This window comes from Dermochelys coriacea, chromosome 2 (assembly GCF_009764565.3).
Source record: "Dermochelys coriacea isolate rDerCor1 chromosome 2, rDerCor1.pri.v4, whole genome shotgun sequence".
Classification (NCBI taxonomy): Eukaryota; Metazoa; Chordata; order Testudines; family Dermochelyidae; genus Dermochelys; species Dermochelys coriacea.
The window spans coordinates 113,076,965-113,099,424 of record NC_050069.1 but is presented as its reverse complement, the minus strand read 5'-3'; the positions used below and the strand labels follow the sequence as shown (position 1 = coordinate 113,099,424).

The 22,460-nt window shown below is 44.0% G+C and overlaps 1 protein-coding gene and 1 long non-coding RNA gene across 4 annotated transcripts in view; one reads left to right on the top strand and one right to left on the bottom strand.

Moving 5' to 3' along the window:
* Positions 1 to 620: 620 nt before the first annotated feature.
* Positions 621 to 10,314, bottom strand: LOC122458474. The gene is made up of 3 exons (XR_006278531.1): positions 10,304 to 10,314; positions 1,995 to 1,999; positions 621 to 776 (listed from the first exon to the last, which is right to left on the bottom strand). It is a non-coding gene; the product is annotated as an uncharacterized LOC122458474 (long non-coding RNA).
* A 4,787-nt stretch (positions 10,315 to 15,101) lies between these two features.
* The window catches only part of DTNBP1 (dystrobrevin binding protein 1), a 193,562-nt gene continuing 186,203 nt past the window's right edge, over positions 15,102 to 22,460 (top strand). Inside the window, exons 1-2 of one of the 3 annotated variants that reach the window (XM_043508329.1) lie at positions 15,102 to 15,367; positions 18,505 to 18,555. In XM_043508329.1, the coding sequence (XP_043364264.1) occupies positions 15,312 to 15,367; positions 18,505 to 18,555 (107 nt within the window). In that variant the 5' untranslated portion in view covers positions 15,102 to 15,311. The remainder of the gene's footprint in view (positions 15,368 to 18,504; positions 18,556 to 22,460) is intronic. The other 2 variants (XM_043508330.1, XM_038389594.2) reach the window with 2 other exon arrangements.

Here is a 22,460-nt window from a genome sequence, read left to right as displayed (position 1 = left end):
CCCCCACCCAGTAACCTGGGACAAATATATACCACCTCCACTGGGCGCCTCTAAGAGGCAATACTTCCCCTCTCGCAAGCACACAGTCTGAGTATAGCAAAAGCCTTTTAATAACAGAGAGAAACAATGTGGCATTATGTTGGGGAAACACCACCAACAGGATTCATAACACAACCCATGAGCAAAAAACCCACCCCAAGCAAATAGGGGCATGTCCTTTCCCTTTGGTTCTTGAGTCCAGCAACCCAAAAGTCTCTGCCCCTGGTCAGTGCAGCACTAGAGTTCAAAAGTTTATCTGCAGAGTTTTACCTCCCAACCTGGGTAGAGATGGGGATGGGGTTTAAGGGGCACCTTACGTGGTCCAAAGCCGATTGCTCCACCTCTCCATGGGGCTCTGTTCCGCTCCACCAGCCATCCCATGAATTGCTCCGCTCTGCCAGCCTTCCCCATGAGCTGCTCCAGCCATCCCCGTGAACTGCTCTGCTCCAAGCGCGGCTCTGCTCTGCACCCCATGAGCCACTCCAGCCGTCCTGCGAACTGCTCCACAATATATCTTCAGACTCCCCCACTACTTAACACAACACTCAGTGATTTCAGCTCTCAGTAAGTTTAGCTCTTTTGTGATTTCAGCTTGTAGTAGGGGAGTCTCAGTGCTGGTGCACCATTGGCCCAAAGCGAATTCAGCTCAGCAGCCTGTAACTAGACTCCTAATGGAATCAAAATTAGCTCTGATATTCCACAGTGAAGAGAGGAGGAAGTGTAATTAGCATGCAAGGCTAAGATCAAGTGTTGGTAGTCTCTTGGCCTCTCAAAGGCCATGATCAAGTGTCTTGATGTTTTTGGTCTTTTGGCCTCGAGATGAAAACCTTGTCTGTGTCTCTTGGACTGTGAAGTAAAAATATTATCTAAGTTATGCCTGTCCCCAGCCTCTCTCAATTCACTGAGTTTTGGAACTTGCCTAGCGAGTGCTACTTAATTGATGGCGAGTCCCTCCATCATAACAAAAGGCCAAGTACAGTTCCACTGTCCGTGATTCACATGATCTGGATAATAATTTATTCTTCCTGTCCCAATAACAGAGAAACTGGGGATCCTACAGCAGCCAAAGTGACCATTTAGGTAGCTATGGGCTCATGCTAGGCGGGGTGGGTGTACCTATGCAAATGAGATCAGCCCCTGAAGTCCTTTTCCACTACTTGCCACAACTCACCACCAGATGTTAGGGTGGAGCTCATCCTGACTCTGCTTACACTAGAAATCATGTCCCTCTCACTGAAAACTCATGGAGCCCCTTTTCTCTATGGCATCAATGGAAAGGTTGCTGTGGTACCAAGAAGTTTGTGGGGAATGGTTCTACAGCGGTTTCCTTCTCTACACAAGCAAGGGAGAGCTGCTTATGGAAGGAATACTGCATGAATGTATAGAAGGGATGCTCTGGCTCAAGACTGACTTAAAGATGGTGTTGCTATTACACTCTTTATTCTATATACGAGGCACCCAATACCACAATGATTGAAATAAAAAGGAGTTCTTCAATGTGGTTTTCTGGTGCAATACTGCAAGAATAGCACTTGATATATTGCAAGTAACCTTTAGCTGCTTCCAGATACTGGGGCAAGACACCTTCTTGGTCTCACCAGCCTCAGCTGTTTTTAGCCTGGGTGAGACGGGCTTGGGGTAAAATAGTCCCTCTTGGCTGCACGGGGTAGTCCATCCTTCTCTCAGCCAGTCTTTTGGGCTTGTTTTTCTTCCTTATGGGAGGGAATGCTGCTTCCCCTCCTGGTGAGGCTTGCTCTCTTACTGCTACTTGCCTACTAGCAGCTTGACTTCTTCTCTCTCCCTTTTCTCCCATTAGGGGAGGGTTTAAAAAGGTGTCAGGCAGCCCTTAGTTGGAATCAGCTGATCTTAATTGACCTCAGATAACTCCCTCTCCGCTGATCCTAATTGATTTTGGGTAACCCCTTCTCAGCTGAACCTGATTGACCTGTAGTCACCCCTCCTCAGTTGATAGGGAGGAGGGCCTTTTAACCTTCTGGGACTGTTTTCTACCCTACACCCCCCCACCCCATGCAGCCCTCTGTCCTGAGTTTATCACAATACATTGTGCTGTTTTTTTCTGATAAGTATTCTTTTGTTTTTTGTTTTTCCTCACATTGCTGTGCCCCCTAGTGGCCTTAGCTGTTTGACAAAAATAAAATGTTTCTCACCTAACTACATTAAGCAATTTAATTTAGGCTGCTTACCAGAAAGAAAAATCATAATTCAACCACTAGGTCAATATCAGTGGGACAAGCAAATAGTCAACACCTCTGAAAATTTAGCCCTCGGAGTGTGGAATAGGATTAAAAAGGTAAGCATATATATGAATCTCACCTCTCATATCTACATTTTGTTTAAGATATTTTCACCAGAAGAATTATTCCCAGGGAAAGAGAAAATGAAACTAGGAGGAAATATTAGAAAAAATAAAAAAAACAAAAGAAATACGATTAATGTTATTTCATAATCTGTAAAGAAAAGAATTATTAGAGCAATTTACAAAAAAGGCATTGTTTAAGAAAAACACATTAGTTTTAATGATAAATGTGAGAAAGTGCTCAACATCATAACAGCACCTGATAAGTTTGTCAATATATAACATCTGTTTATTCTGTAACAAAAGCAGTGCTATGGCCTGAAATCTGAAACGCAATATAAAACTTCAGATAGATTTACTTACACACCTATAAAACGAACATCCACGGAAATTATACCACCTAAAAATGCTGAAGAAATTGTAATTCTGAAGGGAAGTTAAAATGTATAGCATGCTTCTCTCTAAAACTAAAAACTTTTGGGGAAGTGCACCATTGATAATTCCAAACATTGAAAAATCAGAGTCAGGCCCCAAAAAATCATGAGGCTGATTTAAATTATATTTTAAAAAATGGGTTATTTTCATTTGCTTTCTAGTTTTGGAGTGATTAGGGTTAAAACTTTCAAGTTTTTCTCTGCAACCCTGAAGGCTAGTTATTTACATTTTTTAAATATTAAAGCCAATATTCTGATGCAATTTTCTGACTTTGAGAGCTAAGAGTTTAAGAAAAAACACCACTAAATTGTGACATGGGATTAAATTGCAAGATTTGTCAGCACTAGGTGAGGTTTGTGCTGCTATTAAAAATGTAATCAGGCTACGACAGATTCAGGTTTGTAACTCTGAAATAGTTCTTGGAGTTGAAAACTCAGAAATACAAAATGAAAAGCCATTAAAAATGCTCAAAATGCTCGCCCTAATAGTACAATACACTATTGCCATTGCTCCTGATCAGAACAGAGGCAATTCTATGAATTTCAAATTGCACCCTTCCATTGGATGCATATAAGATGTTTGCCCTACTGTTGCAAAAGCACCTCCTTTAACTTGGGGGAACCCTGAACATCTTTACATACATCTTTGAACATCTTTATCTATCATAAGTGCTTACATGGCCCACGCATTATTGGAATCTGAATTGTGACCTGAGAGTAACCCAGTCAGACAACAAGGAGCGCCCTGGTATGTAACAGTAAAATTCAGCTGGTCTGACCCATTCAATACACCTAACATACTGTGATATTTATTTGAAATGTGTCTTGTAATATATTACTTGAAAAGTAACAACATGCAGGTCATTAATCACTGTGAAATGTATGTACTTATGCTGTATGTGAAATTATGGATACTTTCTGAAATTACACTTTGGAGACTGTAAACAGACCAAGGAGGCAAAACAGGGTTTTTTTTATCCAGAAACAAAGGTCCAGCATCTAAGTGGAGTGCCATCTGTGAAACACTGGGGTCCCTATATGAGAGCCTGAAGGTATGCTGGGGGAAACTGTTCAGAGGCAAAAAGTAACTGGTATCAGAAAAGCGAATTTAGCTAATATAGAAGTTTAAAGCCAGAGATTGTGTTATTCTCTATTTTCTGTGTAATTTGTGTTTGTTTTCCTTACTATTTTATCTTTGAATCTATGATTTTTTTATTAAATAAACTTTTTGTTTATCTTTATCCCAAACAGGTTGCTGTGCAAACAGTGTGGAATGTGTGTCCCAAAGTGAACTGATAGCCTGGGGAGTAGGCTTCATTCCTTTGGGGATGATGAATGAGAGGGGAAAAATCCAAGTGTCTAATAGTTTAGAACTCAGGGGAGGCAGATTTGGGAAAAGTTAAGATTGGAAGGGCTGTTGGTGTCACCCTGCAAGGAGTAACTAGGCTGGTGTCATCCAGGGTGAGACTTTTATGCTTTTGGGCTGGCTACTGGTTTCCTGGCTCTGAGCCATAGCAGCATAGCATTAAGGCACCCAAGGTTACAGGGCAGATGGTGACAGAACCCCTTACTGGTCTGGGTGATCCCCAAAATTTCACAGCACCTCAAAAGCTTTTAAAGTACTATCCTTACATCCCCTTGTCAGATAGGAAGTACTATTATCTGATTTTACAGAGTTGGCAGGGAATTGAGGCACAGACAAACTAAGTGACTTACCCAAGGTCATACAAGAAGTCTGGGACACCAAGAACTTGAAGCCAAATCTCTTGCGTCCTAGGCTAGCACCCTAACGTCATTCCTTTCTCAGGAGCTATAGGAGGTAAAGGGCCTCTGTATAGGTGCAATGCCACTTGTCTCTATTTTGCTATTAGGTCTCGCCAGCTGTACTTTCAGAGGGTCCCCTGGGTGTGGCTGTGCTACTTCTAGGTGAAGGAAAAGCAGCATGAGTTAATAGTGATCATTCTGACTGAAAGATTGTAGACCTCTTCCATTAGAACAAAAATGGTGTATGGGGGTGGGAGGAAGGGAAGGAAAGCATGCTGTTATCCTCTATGTCGATCAGCACATACAGGGAGACACAACAAGCACTTTGCCAAATATAATCATATGTGAGAGAGTAGTGGAATGCTGGGCATCATGATTTTTGGTTTCTACTGATGGCTCTGGAACCAGATTGCAGAACAGTAGTTACAGACAGTATAGTTAAATATAATACCACCCGTCTGGATAATCTGTGGGGACTGAACCTTGTTGAATCTCTGGGCACAAAAGCATAGGCCTCTATCACATCAAATAAAGAACCACACCTCTTAGCAGAGAAGTACTAGGAGAGTCATAAACCTCTATAAGTGGTGCAGTTGCTTGGGGTTGACACAGTTACACTGTGTTAGTGTGGGTAACAAAAGCACCTGATTTGGCATGGTCCTTCTGAAAGAGTGTGTGGCAAAGTGCATGAGTCTTCGCTATTATGTTAACGGCCTGGATTCTACTCCGAATTGACACCGTGTATAGATTCCAAGGCCAGAAGGCACCATTGTGATCATCTAGTCTAACCTCTTATATTACACAGAACTCCTCCAAAATAATTCCTAGAGCATATCTCTTACAAAAACATCCAGTTTTGCTTTAAACATTGCCAGTGATGGAGAATCTGCCACAATTATTGGTAATTTTTTCAAATGCTTAATTCCCTCACGGTTAAAAATGTATGTGTTATTTCCAGTCTGAATTTGTCTAGCTTCAACTTCTAGTCACTGGATCATCTTCTATCTGTCTGCTAGATTGAAAAGCCCATTATCAAATGTCTGTTCCCCATTCAGGTACTTATAGAGTGTGATCAGGTCACCCCTTAACCTTCTCTTTCTTAAGCTAAATAGATTGAGCTCCTTGAGTCTATTCCTTTAAGGCATGTTTTCTTATCCTTTAATCATTTTTGAGGCTCTTCTCTGAACCTCCTCCAATTTATTAACATCCCTCTTGAACCGTGGACACCAGAACTGGACACACTATTCCAGCAGCAGTCACGTCAGTGCCAATTACAATAACCTCTCTCCTCCTACTCGAGATTCCTCTGCTTATGCATGCAAGAATTGCATGAGCCTTTTTGGCTGCAGCATTGCACTGGGAGCTCATTTTCAGCTGATTATTCACCATGACCCCCAAGTCTTCTTCAGAGTTACTGCTTCTCAGGATAAAGTCCCCCATCCTGTAAGTATGGCCTACATTCTTTGTTCTTAAACTTTCAGTTGTCTTATCTGTGAAATGGATGAATGACAGTTATTTCCTGCCTGTGAGTATAGGACTAACCCCCAGCTAATAATGATGAAGCACACCAAAAAACACTAACAGCAATCATGGAAAAAATGGGACTAGAACACAAGGTCTCTCATCTTGAAGTTTAGCAGCCCTTCTCCTAAGCTGCAGGGCTCTCTGTGGGTGCATGTATGGGACGGGCTGCTTTTGCTTCTCCAAAATCACATGCAGGCTGGAACTTTTCACATTATTGCAAGACTGCTTGCTGCAGGGGCCAACATTGCATCACTCACTATAAATTTGCAACACTGAAGGTTTTCCCCAGGCAGGGACAAGATATTCTGAATTCACTGATCACCATTCCATCGTGGAAGCCGAGTTTCCCTTACTTCTGAAAAAAAAAAAGACCGTAAAAACAATCCCCTAAAGTAGTAGATCTCTAAGATGGTTTATGGAAGCTTTGTGCCCTCAAACAGGCATCCAGCTGGCTTTGCCATAGGACTCATTCAGGAACTGTGCTGCCATTGGCTCACTCCTCCTCCAGTTATACTGCAGCAGCTATACAGAGATGTCTGAACATTCATGTTTCCCCAATGAGCATTTCCCCAATTCCCCAATGAGAATTACTCATCTGGATTTCTGCTCGGGAAATCGACAGGGAACATGCCATGCTGATTGGCTGGTCTGCTTCCTCCCTAAAGAGAACAAAGTCCACAGAAAGTCCACAGTGGAGGAGTTTCTGGCCTGAGGGAGAGTTTGTGGAGTTGAATCTCCACCCTTCTGTATCCACACAACAGAAACCCAATTGTTTTAGTTCCCTTCTGCTTCCAGAAGTACAGGGCAGATTTTACCTGATAATGTCCTTTTGCTTTGCTTTTTTTAAGCTTGCCTTAGAATTTTTTATTTACCGTTTTGCCAAACAGGATAGAAACAGGATCTAATTTGGAAAGCCAAAATTTACAAACTGGACTCAGATCATGCAGATGTAACGGTGATGATACACATTGGGCCAGATCATCTGATATGGGCAAACTACATTTGGCATCAGACTGTTGGGGCAGTGGTATCTTTAAACCACCTTTTATGCCACTCCCATCCAAGAGCTGAGTGGGAATCTATCTGGTCCCTATTCGGCTGCTCTAATTTACATCTGGCTGCTCATGACCCTAGCAGGCTATTCCAGCAGCTGGACATTTGCCTTTCTTATTGCTGTATCCCCTTCACTTGAGGGCCTGGAATGAGGGTGGCACAGGAGCCCCATGAGCATGTCTCTACATCATCCAACCAATCCAAAGGGGCCAGATTTATTGGCTTTACAGCTGCTTTCACACTGCTAGACCCAGAATCTAGACCTTTATTTCTGGATTTAGTTCAGTATTTCTCACTTGGTGGATTGCCACACCCAGAGGGATTATAAGGTCACAAGGTGTTGAAATTTTACTACAACCTGAAGCAAAATCTCACTCTTCCACTCCCCTCACCTCTTAAGGCCAAGCATTCTCTGTCAACATCTTGAAACACAAACACAAATAAATTATATAGGATTGTCATTGTATCACTGACACATTATTTACTTTTACAGCAAATGTAAGGAGTTTGCAAAAATGTTTGACTTTGAATTAAGAATAGCCAACCTCAAAATGCTGAGAAACACTGGTTCAGTGGTATTGTTATTCCTCTGCTGTCTCCTTCCCACTAGATATCTTGAATAGTCCAGTAGTTCTCAAACTGTGGGTTGGGACCCCAAAGTAGGTTGCGACCCGATTTTAATGGGGTCGCCAGGGCCAGCATTAGAGTTGCTGGGTCCCAGGGCTGAAGCTGAAGCCCTAGCTCCAGCCCCACCTGGGGCAGCATGGTTCAGGCTGTGACCCCCTCTCCATCCCACCCGGGACAGCGGGGCTGGGGCGGCAGCCCCCTTTCTCCCACACCTAGGATGGGGCTCGGGCTCCCCCCCTCCCGTGGTCATGTAGTAACTTTGTTATCAGAAGAGGGTCACAGTGCAATGAAGTTTGAGAACCCCTGTAATAGTCAATACTATTGCACTTGGATTACGGTGCTTTACTGATACTAGAGTTATTCCACAAAAGAAAATTTTATAATCATATCATACCAGAATGACATACCTATTTACAAAATGTGAATAGAAACAATATACTTGTGCCAGAACAGGATTAGAAAGGTTATTTAACAACTTTAAGATCCAAATTCTATAGCACCTCATTGTGGATAGCTCCAACTGAATACAATGGAAGTTGTATGCACATAGCAGTTGCAGAATCATGCCCAAAGTAATACTGGTACATATTAATTGAAAACACATGGGTAAAAGATAACATTTACTTTATGAAATTGCCACCCTGATCATAGTCATCCAGAAAGAGTGACCTATTGTCCTGAAAAGAATTGATTCCATTTAAATTAAACTGTCTGAAAGATTAGCTAAATCACTTATAATTAAGGCTGCAAGTCTTTCATGGAGGTCACAGATTCTGTGGCCTTCTGGGAATTCTGCAGGTGCAGCAGGTGGGGCGGCCCTGGGGCCAGCGGCACTGGCCAGTGCTCTGGCGACCCCAGGCAACTGGTCCTGGGCGCTGCCCCAGAGCAGCGGTCTGGGAGCAGCAGTGGCAACCCATGCCGCCCCCAGCCTGGAGGAGTAGCAGCTGTGGTGGGTCTCCGGGCCGCCCCCGCCTGGAGCAGCAGCAGCAGCAGCAGGGGGGCCATGGGTTGCCCCCCCACCCAGGAGAAGTAGCAGCAGTGGGGCCATGGGCTGCCCCCCACCCATCCCAGGAGCAGCAGTGGGGCAGGGCCCTGGGCTGCCCTGCACCCTGAGGAGCAGCAGCATTCGCTGGAGCAGCCGGCCACCCTCAGCACCTAAGATTCAATTAGGGGTAATTTTAGTAAAAGTCACGGAGAGGTGACCTTTCTGGTTATTGCTCGTGACCTATCCGTGATTTTTACTAAAAATACCCATGACTAAATTGTAGCCTTACCTATAACTGATAACAATTGTAAATTTGGTAGATAACCTGATAACCGAGTTAAAATATCTCCTTCTATTATACAGTAACCTGTAAGAACCAACGGATATATAACCTGATTTCTCATCACCTTGAATCTTGAGTAGATACTGCCATCTGTGCAAAGTGTGGGTAAAATGCTACCAAGTCAGAATGGTAGTATTTCTCAAGCCCTTTGAACAGGGTCTGATTACACACAGTGCAAGGCATTGGCCAATCAGGCTCATATGCCTTGTCTACACTAAAGAAATTAGGGGTGCTTTGCACCATACAGTCCCTCCAACATACCCGTAATGCATCCATACACAGAAGTACTCCCAGTGGTGCACAGCAGTTACAACTACCATTTGTATTAGGCTTGCTTTGAGAAAGGCTAACCACTGTGAGATCCTTCACCATGTCAGTCTCCCCCACAAAATTCTGGTGTGAATGGAGACTGCTGACAGAATAGCCCTACCAGTGCAAATAATCCTTTCATTATCTTTCCACAATGTCCCAGTCACTGCTCTGATTGCCTGTCTAGTCTATATTCTGCATCACAAACTTTACCTGGCCAGCCTATGCAAATGTCTAGGAAATTGGCACAATGTACACCTAGTCTTGTTGGGAGTCATGTGTTCCATCTATCACTCCTGCTTAGTCTGGAAATCCCACTATCCCAAATCCCTCAATCTATGACACATTGGGCCGTCCAGTTCACAAATCCCTGCAACACAGTACATATTACTATGACAACAGCACCGACTACGGAAATCCAGCCTTGAACTGTGTGAATGTGGGGCTGTCATGTTATATGGAATCATAGTCCTTCTAGAACAAGAAGCAAAACTTAAACTGAATGAGCATGGGCAGTGTGGAGACGTAATACGGTTGGAGACATAATACTGTCACTCCTAAAGCTGGTATTATTCCACCTGTTCAATTACCTATGGTTTAGGCAACAATTTTTAAAAGAGCCTAAAGGAGGTAAACACTCAAATCCGTTAGGCCCTTTTCAAAATCTTAGCCATAATTCTCTAGTATTCATAGTATTCAAAATAAAGAAAAGGGAAGTTCATGCAGAAGTCGTACACAATATTTATTAAGCATATATCAGAAGTCTATTAATAATAACATCTAGCTCTTATGTAGCATTTTTCTTTTGCAGATCTCAAGCACTTTACAAAGGAGGTCAATATCATCATCTCTATTTTAAGGATGGGGAAACTGAGACAGCAGGAGGTGAAGTGACTTGCCTAAGGTACACCCAAGTACCAAAGACTTCATAACAGCTTCAAAGACTGATGTCAGAAACTTGCAGGTGACTGGTTAGTGTAATATGCAAGTGGGTTTCTCACCACGGTTGAATGTAGAGATAAGCATATACTGATTGCTTTCCCCAAATAATTTCTGAAATCAGTGGGTATTGTAGGTGCTCTGCATCTCTGTCATTCACATCACATTTACATGTGACCAAATATCTATTTAGATTTCTAACCTTATTTCCCTAAATTAACACATTTTTGGACTTTAAGATTTAAAATTAAGCCTTCATTGTAAAATGAGAGCTTGTGTTTAAACCAGAGCAAGGTAATGCCCTGCTTGCTTCAGGTTGCCAACAATTTCTGCAAGCAAGCTGAGACATTGTTCTGTCATCCATAAACACTAAATTGAATATGGCACAATGGCAAAAATCTATTTGGCTACATTCTAAGCAGACAGGCCAACACATGTTATAAACTCTGTGAACTTCTGGCAGCCCTTTGCACTTCACAGGTTTTATAAGTTCAAGCCCTATGTCATATCTTCGATTCGCAACTGCTAAAAAAAATACTGAGTGTTCAGCACGAATGTTTTTGGATCTCCTCTTACACCTCTTTTAGCAGCCTTCCTTATTGAGCAAAAACTTAAAACCAAAAAATAATATGCTAGATAACTCAATTCCAACATGCTCAGACATAATTCTACGGTAGCAGCTCATAGTTGTTGACTAGATGGACCAAATATAAAAGCAAAACACAAACTCAAAGAAATCAGTCCTGGAACTGCTGTGCATGACAAGTGTGTTGTAGTGGTGACTGTTAGTTTCACTGATGGACAGAAACAGAACAGGCAGAATTACAACAGCAAGAAAAAACAGCCACAGCCAAAAAAGCCAAACAATAAAACTGTTATCATAGCAAATGTATATGGTCATACAGAAATTAAGGCTTTATGCTGCTGTTTCAAAAAAATCTACCACACCTCCTTCCCAGTAACACATTCTTTTTGTGTTGCTTTAAAGTACTGAAAGGAAAATTGCTTAACGTTCAATTCTGGTGATTTGGTGGGAGGAGGAAAAAAGAACAACAGGAAAATTATGTTTCTTGAAAACCTTTAATGAATAAAACTTATTTCAACAGGGTGTTGTGTTTGGCTCTATTAAAGTTAGGCTCTACTGTGAAAAGCCACTGTAAAATTGGCAACATGGAATTTCATTGTATACTGTGCCACGACTCCATATAAAATCTTCTCATTATATAAGTAAAAAGATGTTTTTTCCCCTTCCTCAACCCTGTCAAAGTCAAACTATGATCTTACTGGCTCACATAATAAAGATTCTGGAAAACAAAAGTTGCCCTATTTTGTGTGTGCAACTGCATTGTCTTCATGTTTTGCCTTTAGTTACACCTGTTGTAAATGTGCTATAAGTTACAAATGTAAAATCATCAGGAGGTTTATGCAGGCGTCATGGAGGGCGTAATTTGAAAGCAATGAAGTTCCACAGGTGCCTTTGCAAATGTCAATTTAATTAACAATAGTAGTGTTGATACAGAAGCTAGAAAAGAACTCTCCCAGAGCTGTATTGGTTCTGCAGGGTTACAGTGCAGTTAAAACATATTTCACTAATGTAAGAAAATAAAATTGGGTACACACAATGAGAAGTTCTTATGAGTAAGAAGTTGCCACTTTCACACAGATATTTTTAGATTAGAACAATAAACCTAATTGGTTAGGTAGGACCCAGGAGTGCCTCTTCTTTTATCTCTTTATCTGCTCCTCCTTTGTATTCTCCATCCTCAGACAGCTTCCCTTTTAGTTCCAGTCCCCTGCAACTTCTTGCTCTGTCCACTCTTTGTCCTCCAACTATGCCCATCCAGGAAATATTCCTTTCGTCCTATCCACCCTCTACCCCAAAACCTCACATTCCAGAACTAAGCTGCACTCTTTAAATGGGGACAAACCACACCATGCTGGTCATCTCCTTTGCATCTTCCACCTCCAACAATAAAGATATATTTTTGGAAACACATCATAGCATGTGCTGGATCATGTTGACTGCTGTTCCCACCCCACGCATGCCACCATTAAGGCAGCCAGCCCGTCAGCCTATTCATTTCTGAAAGGACTTGAGGGACATATTTTTATAGTTGTGCCTATTGTTCATCATTATTCTTCTGCCGTACAATATGTAAGAAAGTTTTAATTTGTGCATTTAACTTCTAAGTCAAACCTGGGTTTTCATAAAGACTTTATTCTCTTCCACATACCTTTCCTCCTCTCTGAGTCATAAACATTGAGTCTCATTAATGTCACTATTTCCTGGCCAGTTGGTATTTTTACAGTGGATTTTTTTTAACGTAGGTTATAAATGCCTCAGGGAACAGACTATTTTTATTCTTTCTGTGCTAGGAGTATCTAGGCCCTGATCCTTATGCATATGCTTAATTATTCTATTGTGAGTAGTCCAACTACTCAGGGTAGTAAAGTGAAGTATGTGCATAAATGTTTGCAGTATTGGCATACTATTGTGCTATATATAAATGATAAAAATGATAGTTTATCTTGTTTTCTTTGGTGGTTTGATTTGAGGGGGAAAATGGCATTCTGTCAATGTGTGGGGATCTTTATTTTGTAATTGTTTGGGTAACAGATAGGCTGCTGAATACACCAATCCCACTGCTTCTTTAGTCCTGCCCATTTTTAAAAAGGATGGGTGAACAAAATCATCTTCAGCAAAAAACCAGTATCTCATTCCAGTGACACTCTGTACCTCAAAATAGCATCCTGGAACCCTAATATTCACCACTGTGATATGGTTATGATATGTTTTGTACAAAGTATGCCTAGTGAGGTATCATTTGAGAAGTCATGATCTGTTGAACATTACTATCCTGTTGTGTTACCATTCTATGTGAAGTTATGAAGTTTGCTATATGTGTGTTGCTGAAATGTTGTGAGTCTGGGTTATGCCCAGAGCTGGCCTTTCAGTGGCAACAAAGGAGCAACTAAGCAACTAACCCCCCCCAAGACAGATTTACATTAGGACTAGCCAACCATGGGTTGATGGCCCATTTGGTAGAATCCACTCTCCCAAGGGACCCCTCCAAAAGACATGAACAATGGAGGCCCAGAGTCTCAGCAGGGCACATACAACATATGACACCTGACTATGTTTAAGACAGTATTTTTCCATGCACATGGGTAAGGCAGTATAAATTGGAGTCTGTGACATCAGCCCAGGGCCTCTCTCCTCTCCCACCTACTCCAAAGACAAGAATGTTTGAAAAAAAAAACATCTTGCAGTGGAGAGACTGGGCACAGGCTGAGCAAGGAATTCAGCCAGTGTATTAAGAACTGTGAACTGCTTACAACACGTAGTGGGGTGAGAAATTGCTTGATTCAAATCTTATTTAGTCTGATAAGGTGTAGAATTTAGACTGCTTTTTTTTTTATTTATGTAATCATCTTTGACCTCTATGCCTATCACTTATATTCACTTAAAATCTATCTGTAGTTAATAAACTTATTTGAATGTTTTATCCTTACAAGTGAGTTTGTCTAAAGTGCTTGAGAAATCCACTCAGATTACAAAAGCCAATGTATGGCCACTATCCTTTGATGAAGTGGTGAACTAATTAATGAATTTGCATTGTTCAAGAGAAGGTCTTGAGCAGTGTAAAATAGTATATTTCTGGGTTGCAAGGCTGGGGGGATTTGCTGGTGTCTCCTTCTGAATAGTTCACGAGTGGCTTGTCATGCATTCATACAATTTAGCTGGGTGTGTCCTTGCATGTTGTTGGCTGAGGGATCACAGCACCTGGAGAGTTTTGCAGCTTGTCACTGGCACAGCATTGTAAGAGACAGCCCCGATTGGAGAGTTAAGGCAGCATATCAGTCCCAGGTCGTACCATCTGTCAGAGTTCCCCACTGCCATTTTCTCTTGCTTTTCTTGCTCCTTCAAAAAGGAATTCAGCCAGCTCCTCAGTCTGTTTTGAATGACACACCCAAAGTGAAAAGGAGTACTTGTGGCACCTTAGAGACTAACAAATTTATTAGAGCATAAGCTTTCATGAGCTACAGCTTACTTCATCGGATGCATTTGGTAGTGAGCTGTAGCTCACAAAAGCTTATGCTCTAATAAATGTGTTAGTCTCTAAGGTGCCACAAGTACTCCTTTTCTTTTTGCGAATACAGACTAACACGGCTGCTACTCTGACACCCAAAGTGCAATGTGTTCCCCATGGTACTTTAAAATGCAGCCTGTTCCCATCTTCATTAAGAGCGATGTAATAGAGGGGGATCAAGTGTCCCCACATGCTTGCATCCAGATGGAGCATAACATGCTAGGCCTGCAGTCTCCTCAGGCTGCACTGTAGTTAGCTGTTTCCCAACAAGGCAGCACCAGACGCATCCCGGATGACCGAGGGGGCAGAACTGCACTACCCCAGGTCCAGCACTTGCAAAGGGCTCACACGGTTGTGGTAACCTGGGACACCACTGCAGCGGCCATAAAGGAACAGAGTCTAAGGCCAGAACTTGGGACCACCAGATCATCCAGGGGCCTCCGGGCTATCGCAGGCCGCCAACACCACGGCTCCACCCACCGCCCGCGTCCATCTCAGCGACTTCGCTCCCGCGCGAGGGGCCCCCCTACAGGCGCGGAGGCCTCGAGTTCCCGCCCGCGAGAGGGAGACCGCGCGCACAGGGCGGCAGGGAAAAGCAGAAGGAAGCAGCCCCCTCGCGGCCCTGCACCCACGTCATGACGTCACTGCGCGGCGGCGGAAGGGGAGGGAACCAACAACGGCTCCGGGGCGGGGCCTCCGTCGCCGGCGTGACAGCCGGAAGGGGGCGGCCACGGTCGTCAATAGCCGCGCGGGAGACGCCTTCTCCCCCCCCCCCCGCTCTGCGCGCGGAGGTGGGAGGCTCCACCCCCTGCCCCGCCCCGCGCTCGTGCCGTAGTGAGGGAGGGGCGGGCGGCAGTGAGGAGGCGCGCGCGGAGGAGACGGGAAGATGTTTGAGACTCTGCGCGAGCGGCTGCTGAGCGTGCAGCAGGACCTCACCTCGGGGTGAGTAGCGCCGGCCTGGCCCCTCCCCTCCGCGCGCGGAGCCCTGGAGGGAGACAGTCCCCGCCGGGGACAACGGTGCTCGGGGGGGGGGGGCGTGAGGTCGGGCTGGGGGACTCGGGGGGGCGTGAGGTCGGGCTGGGGGACTCGGGGGCCCGTTGCCCAGCCCGGCAGGGTCGCAGGCCCCTTCCTCCTTCTCCTCCCCCCCCCCCCGCCCCCCGGGCGGTTACAGGCTGAAATCCGGACAGTGGCTCAAAACCGAAAGTTTCAGCCCCCGTGAGCCCCATGTCCCGGTCTCTGCCCCGCTGCTGCTCGGGGCCCGCCCAGAGCCCGGGGGGAGCCAGCGCCCCATGCCCAGGCTGTGACCCGGGGCGGTCGCCGAGCCCCCCGCGCTGTGTGGGGGAGAGGGCGCTGGCTATCCCTGCGGCCAGGGCCGGCTCCAGGCACCAGCTTTCCACGCAGCTTTGAGAATGGGGGCGGCAGTCCGTGTCCCGCGGCGGCAATTCGGTGGCGGCGGCGGCGGCTGCTGCTGCTGCTTGGGGCGGCGAAATTGGTAGAGCCGCCCCTGCCTTGCGGTACCGGCTGCAGACTCGGGAAACTTCCGGGCAGCTGCGGAGGCTCGGGCTGGGGGGATCCGCTGCTCTCGGAAAACGCCGCTTCCCGGAGAGCGGTAGGGCCCAAGGGAAGGGGCCCCAGCGCCCCTAGTTCCGGGCTGTGCCTCCCCGGCATCACCCCGAGGTGCTGATACAGACCTGCCACCTGGGGCCCTTCATAACCCCCGACTTCCGCCCGCGGGCACGGGGCTTGCAACGCTGATAGCCTGAAAGGGGAGGCGGTGAGAAGTGGTTGGAGGCGCCGTGGGAGCGGGCACGGGCTAACTCTGGCGTTTGGTCGTGTTCGCGTTGTAGGGAGTGGGGGAAACGGGAATGGAGACGTGTTGGCGTGTGGCAAACATGGTTTGAAAGAACTGACCAGCAAAACTTCCTGGACCAAAGTAGCGATTTGATAGGCGGCCCTGGAGTTTACGCAGCTCGCTAAAAGCTTGTTGGCGTCGCTGCCTGTAGAAGGGGTGACCGTCATGTGAGGGGAGGAGGCGGGGAAGGAAGGAAGGAATGGCTCTACCCATACTTTAGGAACGGGAAGGGAAAACCAAACGTAGAAATCTGAGCTTCGGTTTAATTTGCCCCATATCCTTGTATTTACCGGAGAAAGATCGCACTTACCAATAGATAATGTTCCCCCCTCCACCTCCTAGAACTTTATTATTTGCAGTGGTTTCTGACTTATGGCTGCTTCCGGTGGACTTGTCCAGCCTCTTAGGGATCTGATAAATGAATCTCATTGAAAGTCAGTGGGATGTAGGAGCCTAAGGCTTGATTTACACTTGAAAAGCTATACGACCTGATGACTTAGCTGCACTGAGGTAACACCACATGTAGATGCTGCTGTGTCAACAGAAGGGAGCTTCTGTCCTCAGTTGGAGAGGTCGTTTTTCCCTACACCGATGGGGGAAAAAAAACCTCTTCTGCATTTTCACTATGCCGGCATAGCTCTGGTGGTATGGTCTCCGTAGCATAGGCCATGTCTAAGGTACAAAATTATGTTAACCTAACTTACACTGGCAGACAGCCTCTGCAATTATTAAATTGCTTGTGTGTGTGCAGACTTGCCTCCTTGTGTAGGTGGTGCGTGTACTCACCAGGAGCATTTGTATTGATTGTATTGTCAGTGTGGGGCATTGTGGAACAGGTCTCGAAAGCCAGTATCAATTGACATAAGCAATGCAGCGTCTGCATTGACACTGCATCGACCTAATTACATTGACCATGACTCTCTGCTACTTGGGGAGGTGGTGTTAGTAAATTGGCATACAGAGGCACTTAAGTCAGTGGGAGCCAAATTTAAGTGAGGACAGTTCTATAGCTAGATTGATGCAAGGCAGCTTAAGTTGAGCTAGCCATATAGTGTAGACCAGGCGTAGTCTTGCTCTCAGTCTCTTTTGAAAATGGATCCAGGTGTGTTTGAAAAAATGTTACCCTTTGTTCTTATACTGACACTTGAATTTAGAGCAGGGGTTCTCAAACTTCGTTGCATCACAACCACTTTCTGACAAGGAAAACTTAGTACATGACTCCAGTATGTGGGACTGAAGCCTGAGTCTGCATGAGTCCCACTGTCCAGTGTGTGTGTGTGGGGGGGGGGAGGGAGGGTAAAGCAGAAGCCCAAGGCCTTCAGCCCCAGGCGCCAGTAAGTCTCTAATGCCAGCCCTGACATCCCCATTAAAATGGGATTGCAACCCTTGAGAACCACTGGTTTAGAGGATTATAAATTTGCACCATTGTTGGAAGGGTGAGAAGTCCCTATCTTTTTGGTCTATAGGTATTGCTTTACTTGCAGTTGAAGCGCCTGAGGGATTTTACTATCAAAAACAATGATGGAGTTGTACTAGTGGTAATGCAATAGTGGGAAATTTCCCAAAGAAGTTTTGTTGGCATGGGGGAGTGGGAATTTTCAAACATGCCTAAGATCTTGGTTGTATAAGAAAGTTTTTATGATGTAACTTCTGAAGTATAAATTGATACAGTTGAACAGGTATAAACTCCCTGCCCTGGTGCAGAAATTTTTATCCTGGTGTAAGATCCTCTGTGGAAACTCTTATACCAGAATAAATGGGTTTGTTTGGTTTTACATATGTTGCTTGGGAAGGGTTTAAACGAAACCAAAAAAATAGTCACACTTATTCCTATAACAGTTTCCACACAGGGTTTTATACCTGTATAACTGATAAAACTTCCCTGTGTAGAGAAGATGCAAGTGATTCAGGAGCAGAAGTCACTGTGTAGATGCATACATGGGACTTGCACTCCTAAATCATATTAGGTACATTTGAAAATCCCATATGCAGCTGTCTGTACAGTACTATGTGAGAGAAGAAAGGTGGAATACAGTCCATGGAAAAATCACTTCATGTAATAGTCTTGAAAATTACAATAAATGGGGAAACGGTTCTCACTTCCAAATAAACTAAAGCAAAATTGACCTTTATAAACCTTAAGATGCACCCTAGGCATCTATTGTGTCAAGCTATTTTTCTATTGTGTTAGTTAGCAAAGGCCTGATGCTTTTGTTTTGAATTCTAGGTTGAAGACTTTGGGTGACAAATCAAGAGAAGCAAAAATAAGCAAGCAGAGGTACTTCTGTATGCTCAAATATGCAGCTTTGTCTTGTGTCTTTATTTATGAAAACATTGTTTAAACATAGCTAATATACTTTGGCAAAACTATTTACACAGTATTTTACATAATACTGAAATTTTGATGAAGAATATGCTGCTCTTGTGATAGGAGTACCTGAAACATATGGTTTAATAGAACTCTCTAGTTCCCACTTTTTAAAATTTGCCGTTTTTTGGTGCTCAGCACTCAGTTTAAAGATTGATGTTTGCTGTAACTAAAGTATATTGTCCTTTATAATAGTAAATTAAACAGTATCACTGCCCAAAACATTTGACACTTGAATTTATTATCTTTCTCATGTGATGCTTAAGTACACCTCTACCCCGATATAACACGAATTCGGATATAATGCAGTAAAGCGGTGCTCCAGGGGGAGGGGGGAAGGAAGAAGGGCTGCGCACTCTGATGGATCAAAGCAAGTTCGATATAACGCGGTTTCACCTGTAACACAGTAAGATTTTTTGGCTCCCAAGGACAGCATTATATCTGGGTAGAGGTGTACTACAATCATTCTTTCTATGTTATGAGGTATTTTTTAAGTATAAGAACAGAAATAAGAGCTTTTCATTGCTTAAAAAAATGGGTGATAAAGGGATGGTAACTTCAGAAGAGAAATCTTAAATCATTCTGCAGCATAGCTGAAAATAGCATTGGTTATAATGTTTCTGAAGTCAGCATTTTAAAATGTCATTCTGTTCTCGACATGAATAAATGGCATATTTGTACAATATTCAACTGTAGAAAAGTACGATTTTGTTATAGTTTCAGAGTAGCGGTCGTGTTAGTCTGTATCCGCAAAAAGAACAAGAGTACTTTTGACACCTTAGAGACTAATAAATTTGTTAGTCTCTGTCATAAATATAAAGGGAAGGTAAACACCTTTAAAATCCCTCCTGGCCAGAGGAAAAACCCTTTCACCTGTAAAGGGTTAAGAAGCTAGGATAACCTTGCTGGCACCTGACCAAATGACCAATGAGGAGACAAGATATTTTCAAAGCTGGAGGGGGGGAGAAACAAAGGTTCTCTCTGTGTGATGCTTTGCTGGGAACAGAAAAGGAATGGAGTCTTAGAACTTAGTAAGTAATCTAGCTAGATATGCGTTAGATTCTGTTTTGTTTAAATGGCTGATAAAATAAGTTGTGCTGAATGGAATGTATATTCCTGTTTTTGTGTCTTTTTGTAACTTAAGGTTTTGCCTAGAGGGATTCTCTATATTTTGAATCCGATTACCCTGTAAGGTATTTACTACCCTGATTTTACAGAGGTGATTCTTTTACTCTTTCTTCTATTAAAATTCTTCTTTTAAGAACCTGATTGCTTTTTTTATTCTTAAGATCCAAGGGTTTGGGTTTGTGTTCACCTATGCAAATTGGTGAGGATTTTTATCAAGCCTTCCCCAGGAAAGGAGGTATAGGGTTTGGGGAGAATTTTGGGGGGGAAGATGTTTCCAAGCAGGCTCTTTCCCGGTTATATATCTGTTAGACGCTTGGTGCTGGCAGCAATAAAGTCCAAGGACAAAAGGTAAAATAGTTTGTACCTTGGGGAAGTTTTAACCTAAGCTGGTAAAAATAAACTTAGGGGGTTTTCATGTAGGTCCCCACATCTGTACCCTGGAGTTCAGAGTGGGGAAGGAACCTTGACAGTCTCTAAGATGCCACAAGTACTCTTGTTAATTTTGCTGTAGTTATGTACAATATCTCAAATGTGATTTGCTGTGAAGCATTGTATATGTGCTTTCATCCAGAAAGTGGTGTTACAGACATGTATTTCCTTTTTAAAAAAACAAAAATACAAACACAAAATCCAAAGCAATTTTAAATACATTAAACTGATTACTGCATTCTTGCAATTCAGAAGTTAACTTTTGGAAGATCAGTCTTTTATAACTAAAAAGTTGCTAATTAATTACCCATAATGTAGGCCAAGGCTAGTAAATACAAAACAATACAATAAAGTATTTTATTCAGAGAAGGCTGAATTAGTAATTTTAGGAAACTCCCTGCTGTGCATATGTATTGCTCATAGGTGCTATAGTAATACAAATAAATAATGTTTTAATGCAGGTGGCATATTGAAGTAATGCCATTGATTCTGTAGGATCTGCTGATATGTTAACACGAACTCTGTACAGTGAAAGTTCATGAAGACTAGGATCTGAATCCTCCATCCTTTTTGTGCTGCTCCTGTGTGTCAAAGGTCGGGGGGGGGGGGCAGAGAGCTGCTTTGAAAGGGCAGCTGATGAGTCCCCTTGCATAGCTATATTGCATAAGTTGCCTGAAAGGCATAACTAGCTCTCTTTTATTCCTTTCTAGTCCTGCTTTGTAGAGTTTGTGTTGGAGTGACACGGAATTATTGGTAGAGCCCTGTGAAATTCTTTTTATTTTTCAGAAATTTCTTATTTTGTTTATCTATTAAAATGTTTTATTTCTTTATTACATTTACATTAATAAAATACCCCAAATAACTATAAATAAAACAGTGGTCATAAATCCGAGTTTATCTATACCACATCATTTTACCTAGATGTACGCTGTACTGAAACCTCCTGATAACCTCCCCATGTCCATCCTCACTCTGTCACAAACGCCATGAGATCTTCCCAACCCCTCCTGCTTCCTTTCCCCGTCCTCTTCCCTGGGGTGCTCCCATTTCCCCTTGTATAGTCTCCCTCCTCCATTGAATGTCAAACCCCCTAGTCTCCATTAGCCCCAGACATTCCTCTCCTACTTCCCCTTCCCCACTGAGCTCCAGTTTCCCAATTAGTATCAGGAACCCTTCCCCTATCTCTGCTTATATAGCCCTCCTCCAGGTGAGTGAGAGGCCCTTGGGAGGGGTGACATTTAGGTCTTAGTGGGAGACCCTTGAGGGAGGGCAGCAGTTGGGTTCTGTCCCCTGAGGGTGGGTGGGAGGCCCTTGGGATGGTGACAGGATAAAGTCCTGCCCCATATCAAGGGGTGGAAGTCCCTTGATGGGAGGTGGGGGCTGGATGGCCCTTGGTAGGGGGTGGCAGGTTCTGCTTCCTGGAAGGCTGGGAGCTGTTGGGTGAAGGGCGGTGAGGTGGGGTGGTAGCTCCTGTCATGATAGGGTGGGCAGGCCAAACTTGTGCAATGCTTTTTTTCAATTTTATTTCATTTTTTATGTTGATTTTTGTTTTATTTCATGTTGTTTTGCCTTTGTGAAAAACACAGGGCTTTAATTATTGAGATTGTGGAGATGTGACCAGAGATCGTGTGTGCTAGTGATTCTTGGCTGACAGAATATGTTAGAGGGCTGTTGCAGCGAGCAATAGGTTAGAGCACTGGTTCCCAAACTTTTTACTAAGATGACCCACCACCTGCATTTTGTCTTTTTTTGGGGACCTACCATTACCCCTTCTCCACCCCTTGCCATCCTACCCCTCCGTTCCTCCTCTTCTCAGCCCTCCAGCCCCTGCTGTCTTCTCCCTTCCCAGCCCTCCAACACACTGTGCTCCCTGTTTCACTCTTCAACCTTCTTAGTCCAAGTGCGATGCTCAGCTTCCCCTAGCTCCCTTATTCTGGCTGTCCCAGCCCTGCCCCCTCCTGCATCCCTAGCTGGCCCCTCTCTTTCTGCTGCTGAGCCTGTGTCACTATCAGGCTGTTCATTGACTGCTCATTGGCTCCGGCCATTTCCTCCGTGCTGCTGCTGCCCAGATTCCACTTCCCACACTGCTTCCAGCTAGATCCTTCCTGTGACATGAGGTCAGGACCCACTTTTTGGGAAACATTGGGTTAGTTTAGTCTCTAGCCTCAGAGTAAGTGATCACAAAGATGGCTTTAAACCACATTTGCTTCCTCTCCGCTGACCAGGTTCTGAACCAAACATAACTTAGCTTAATCTGT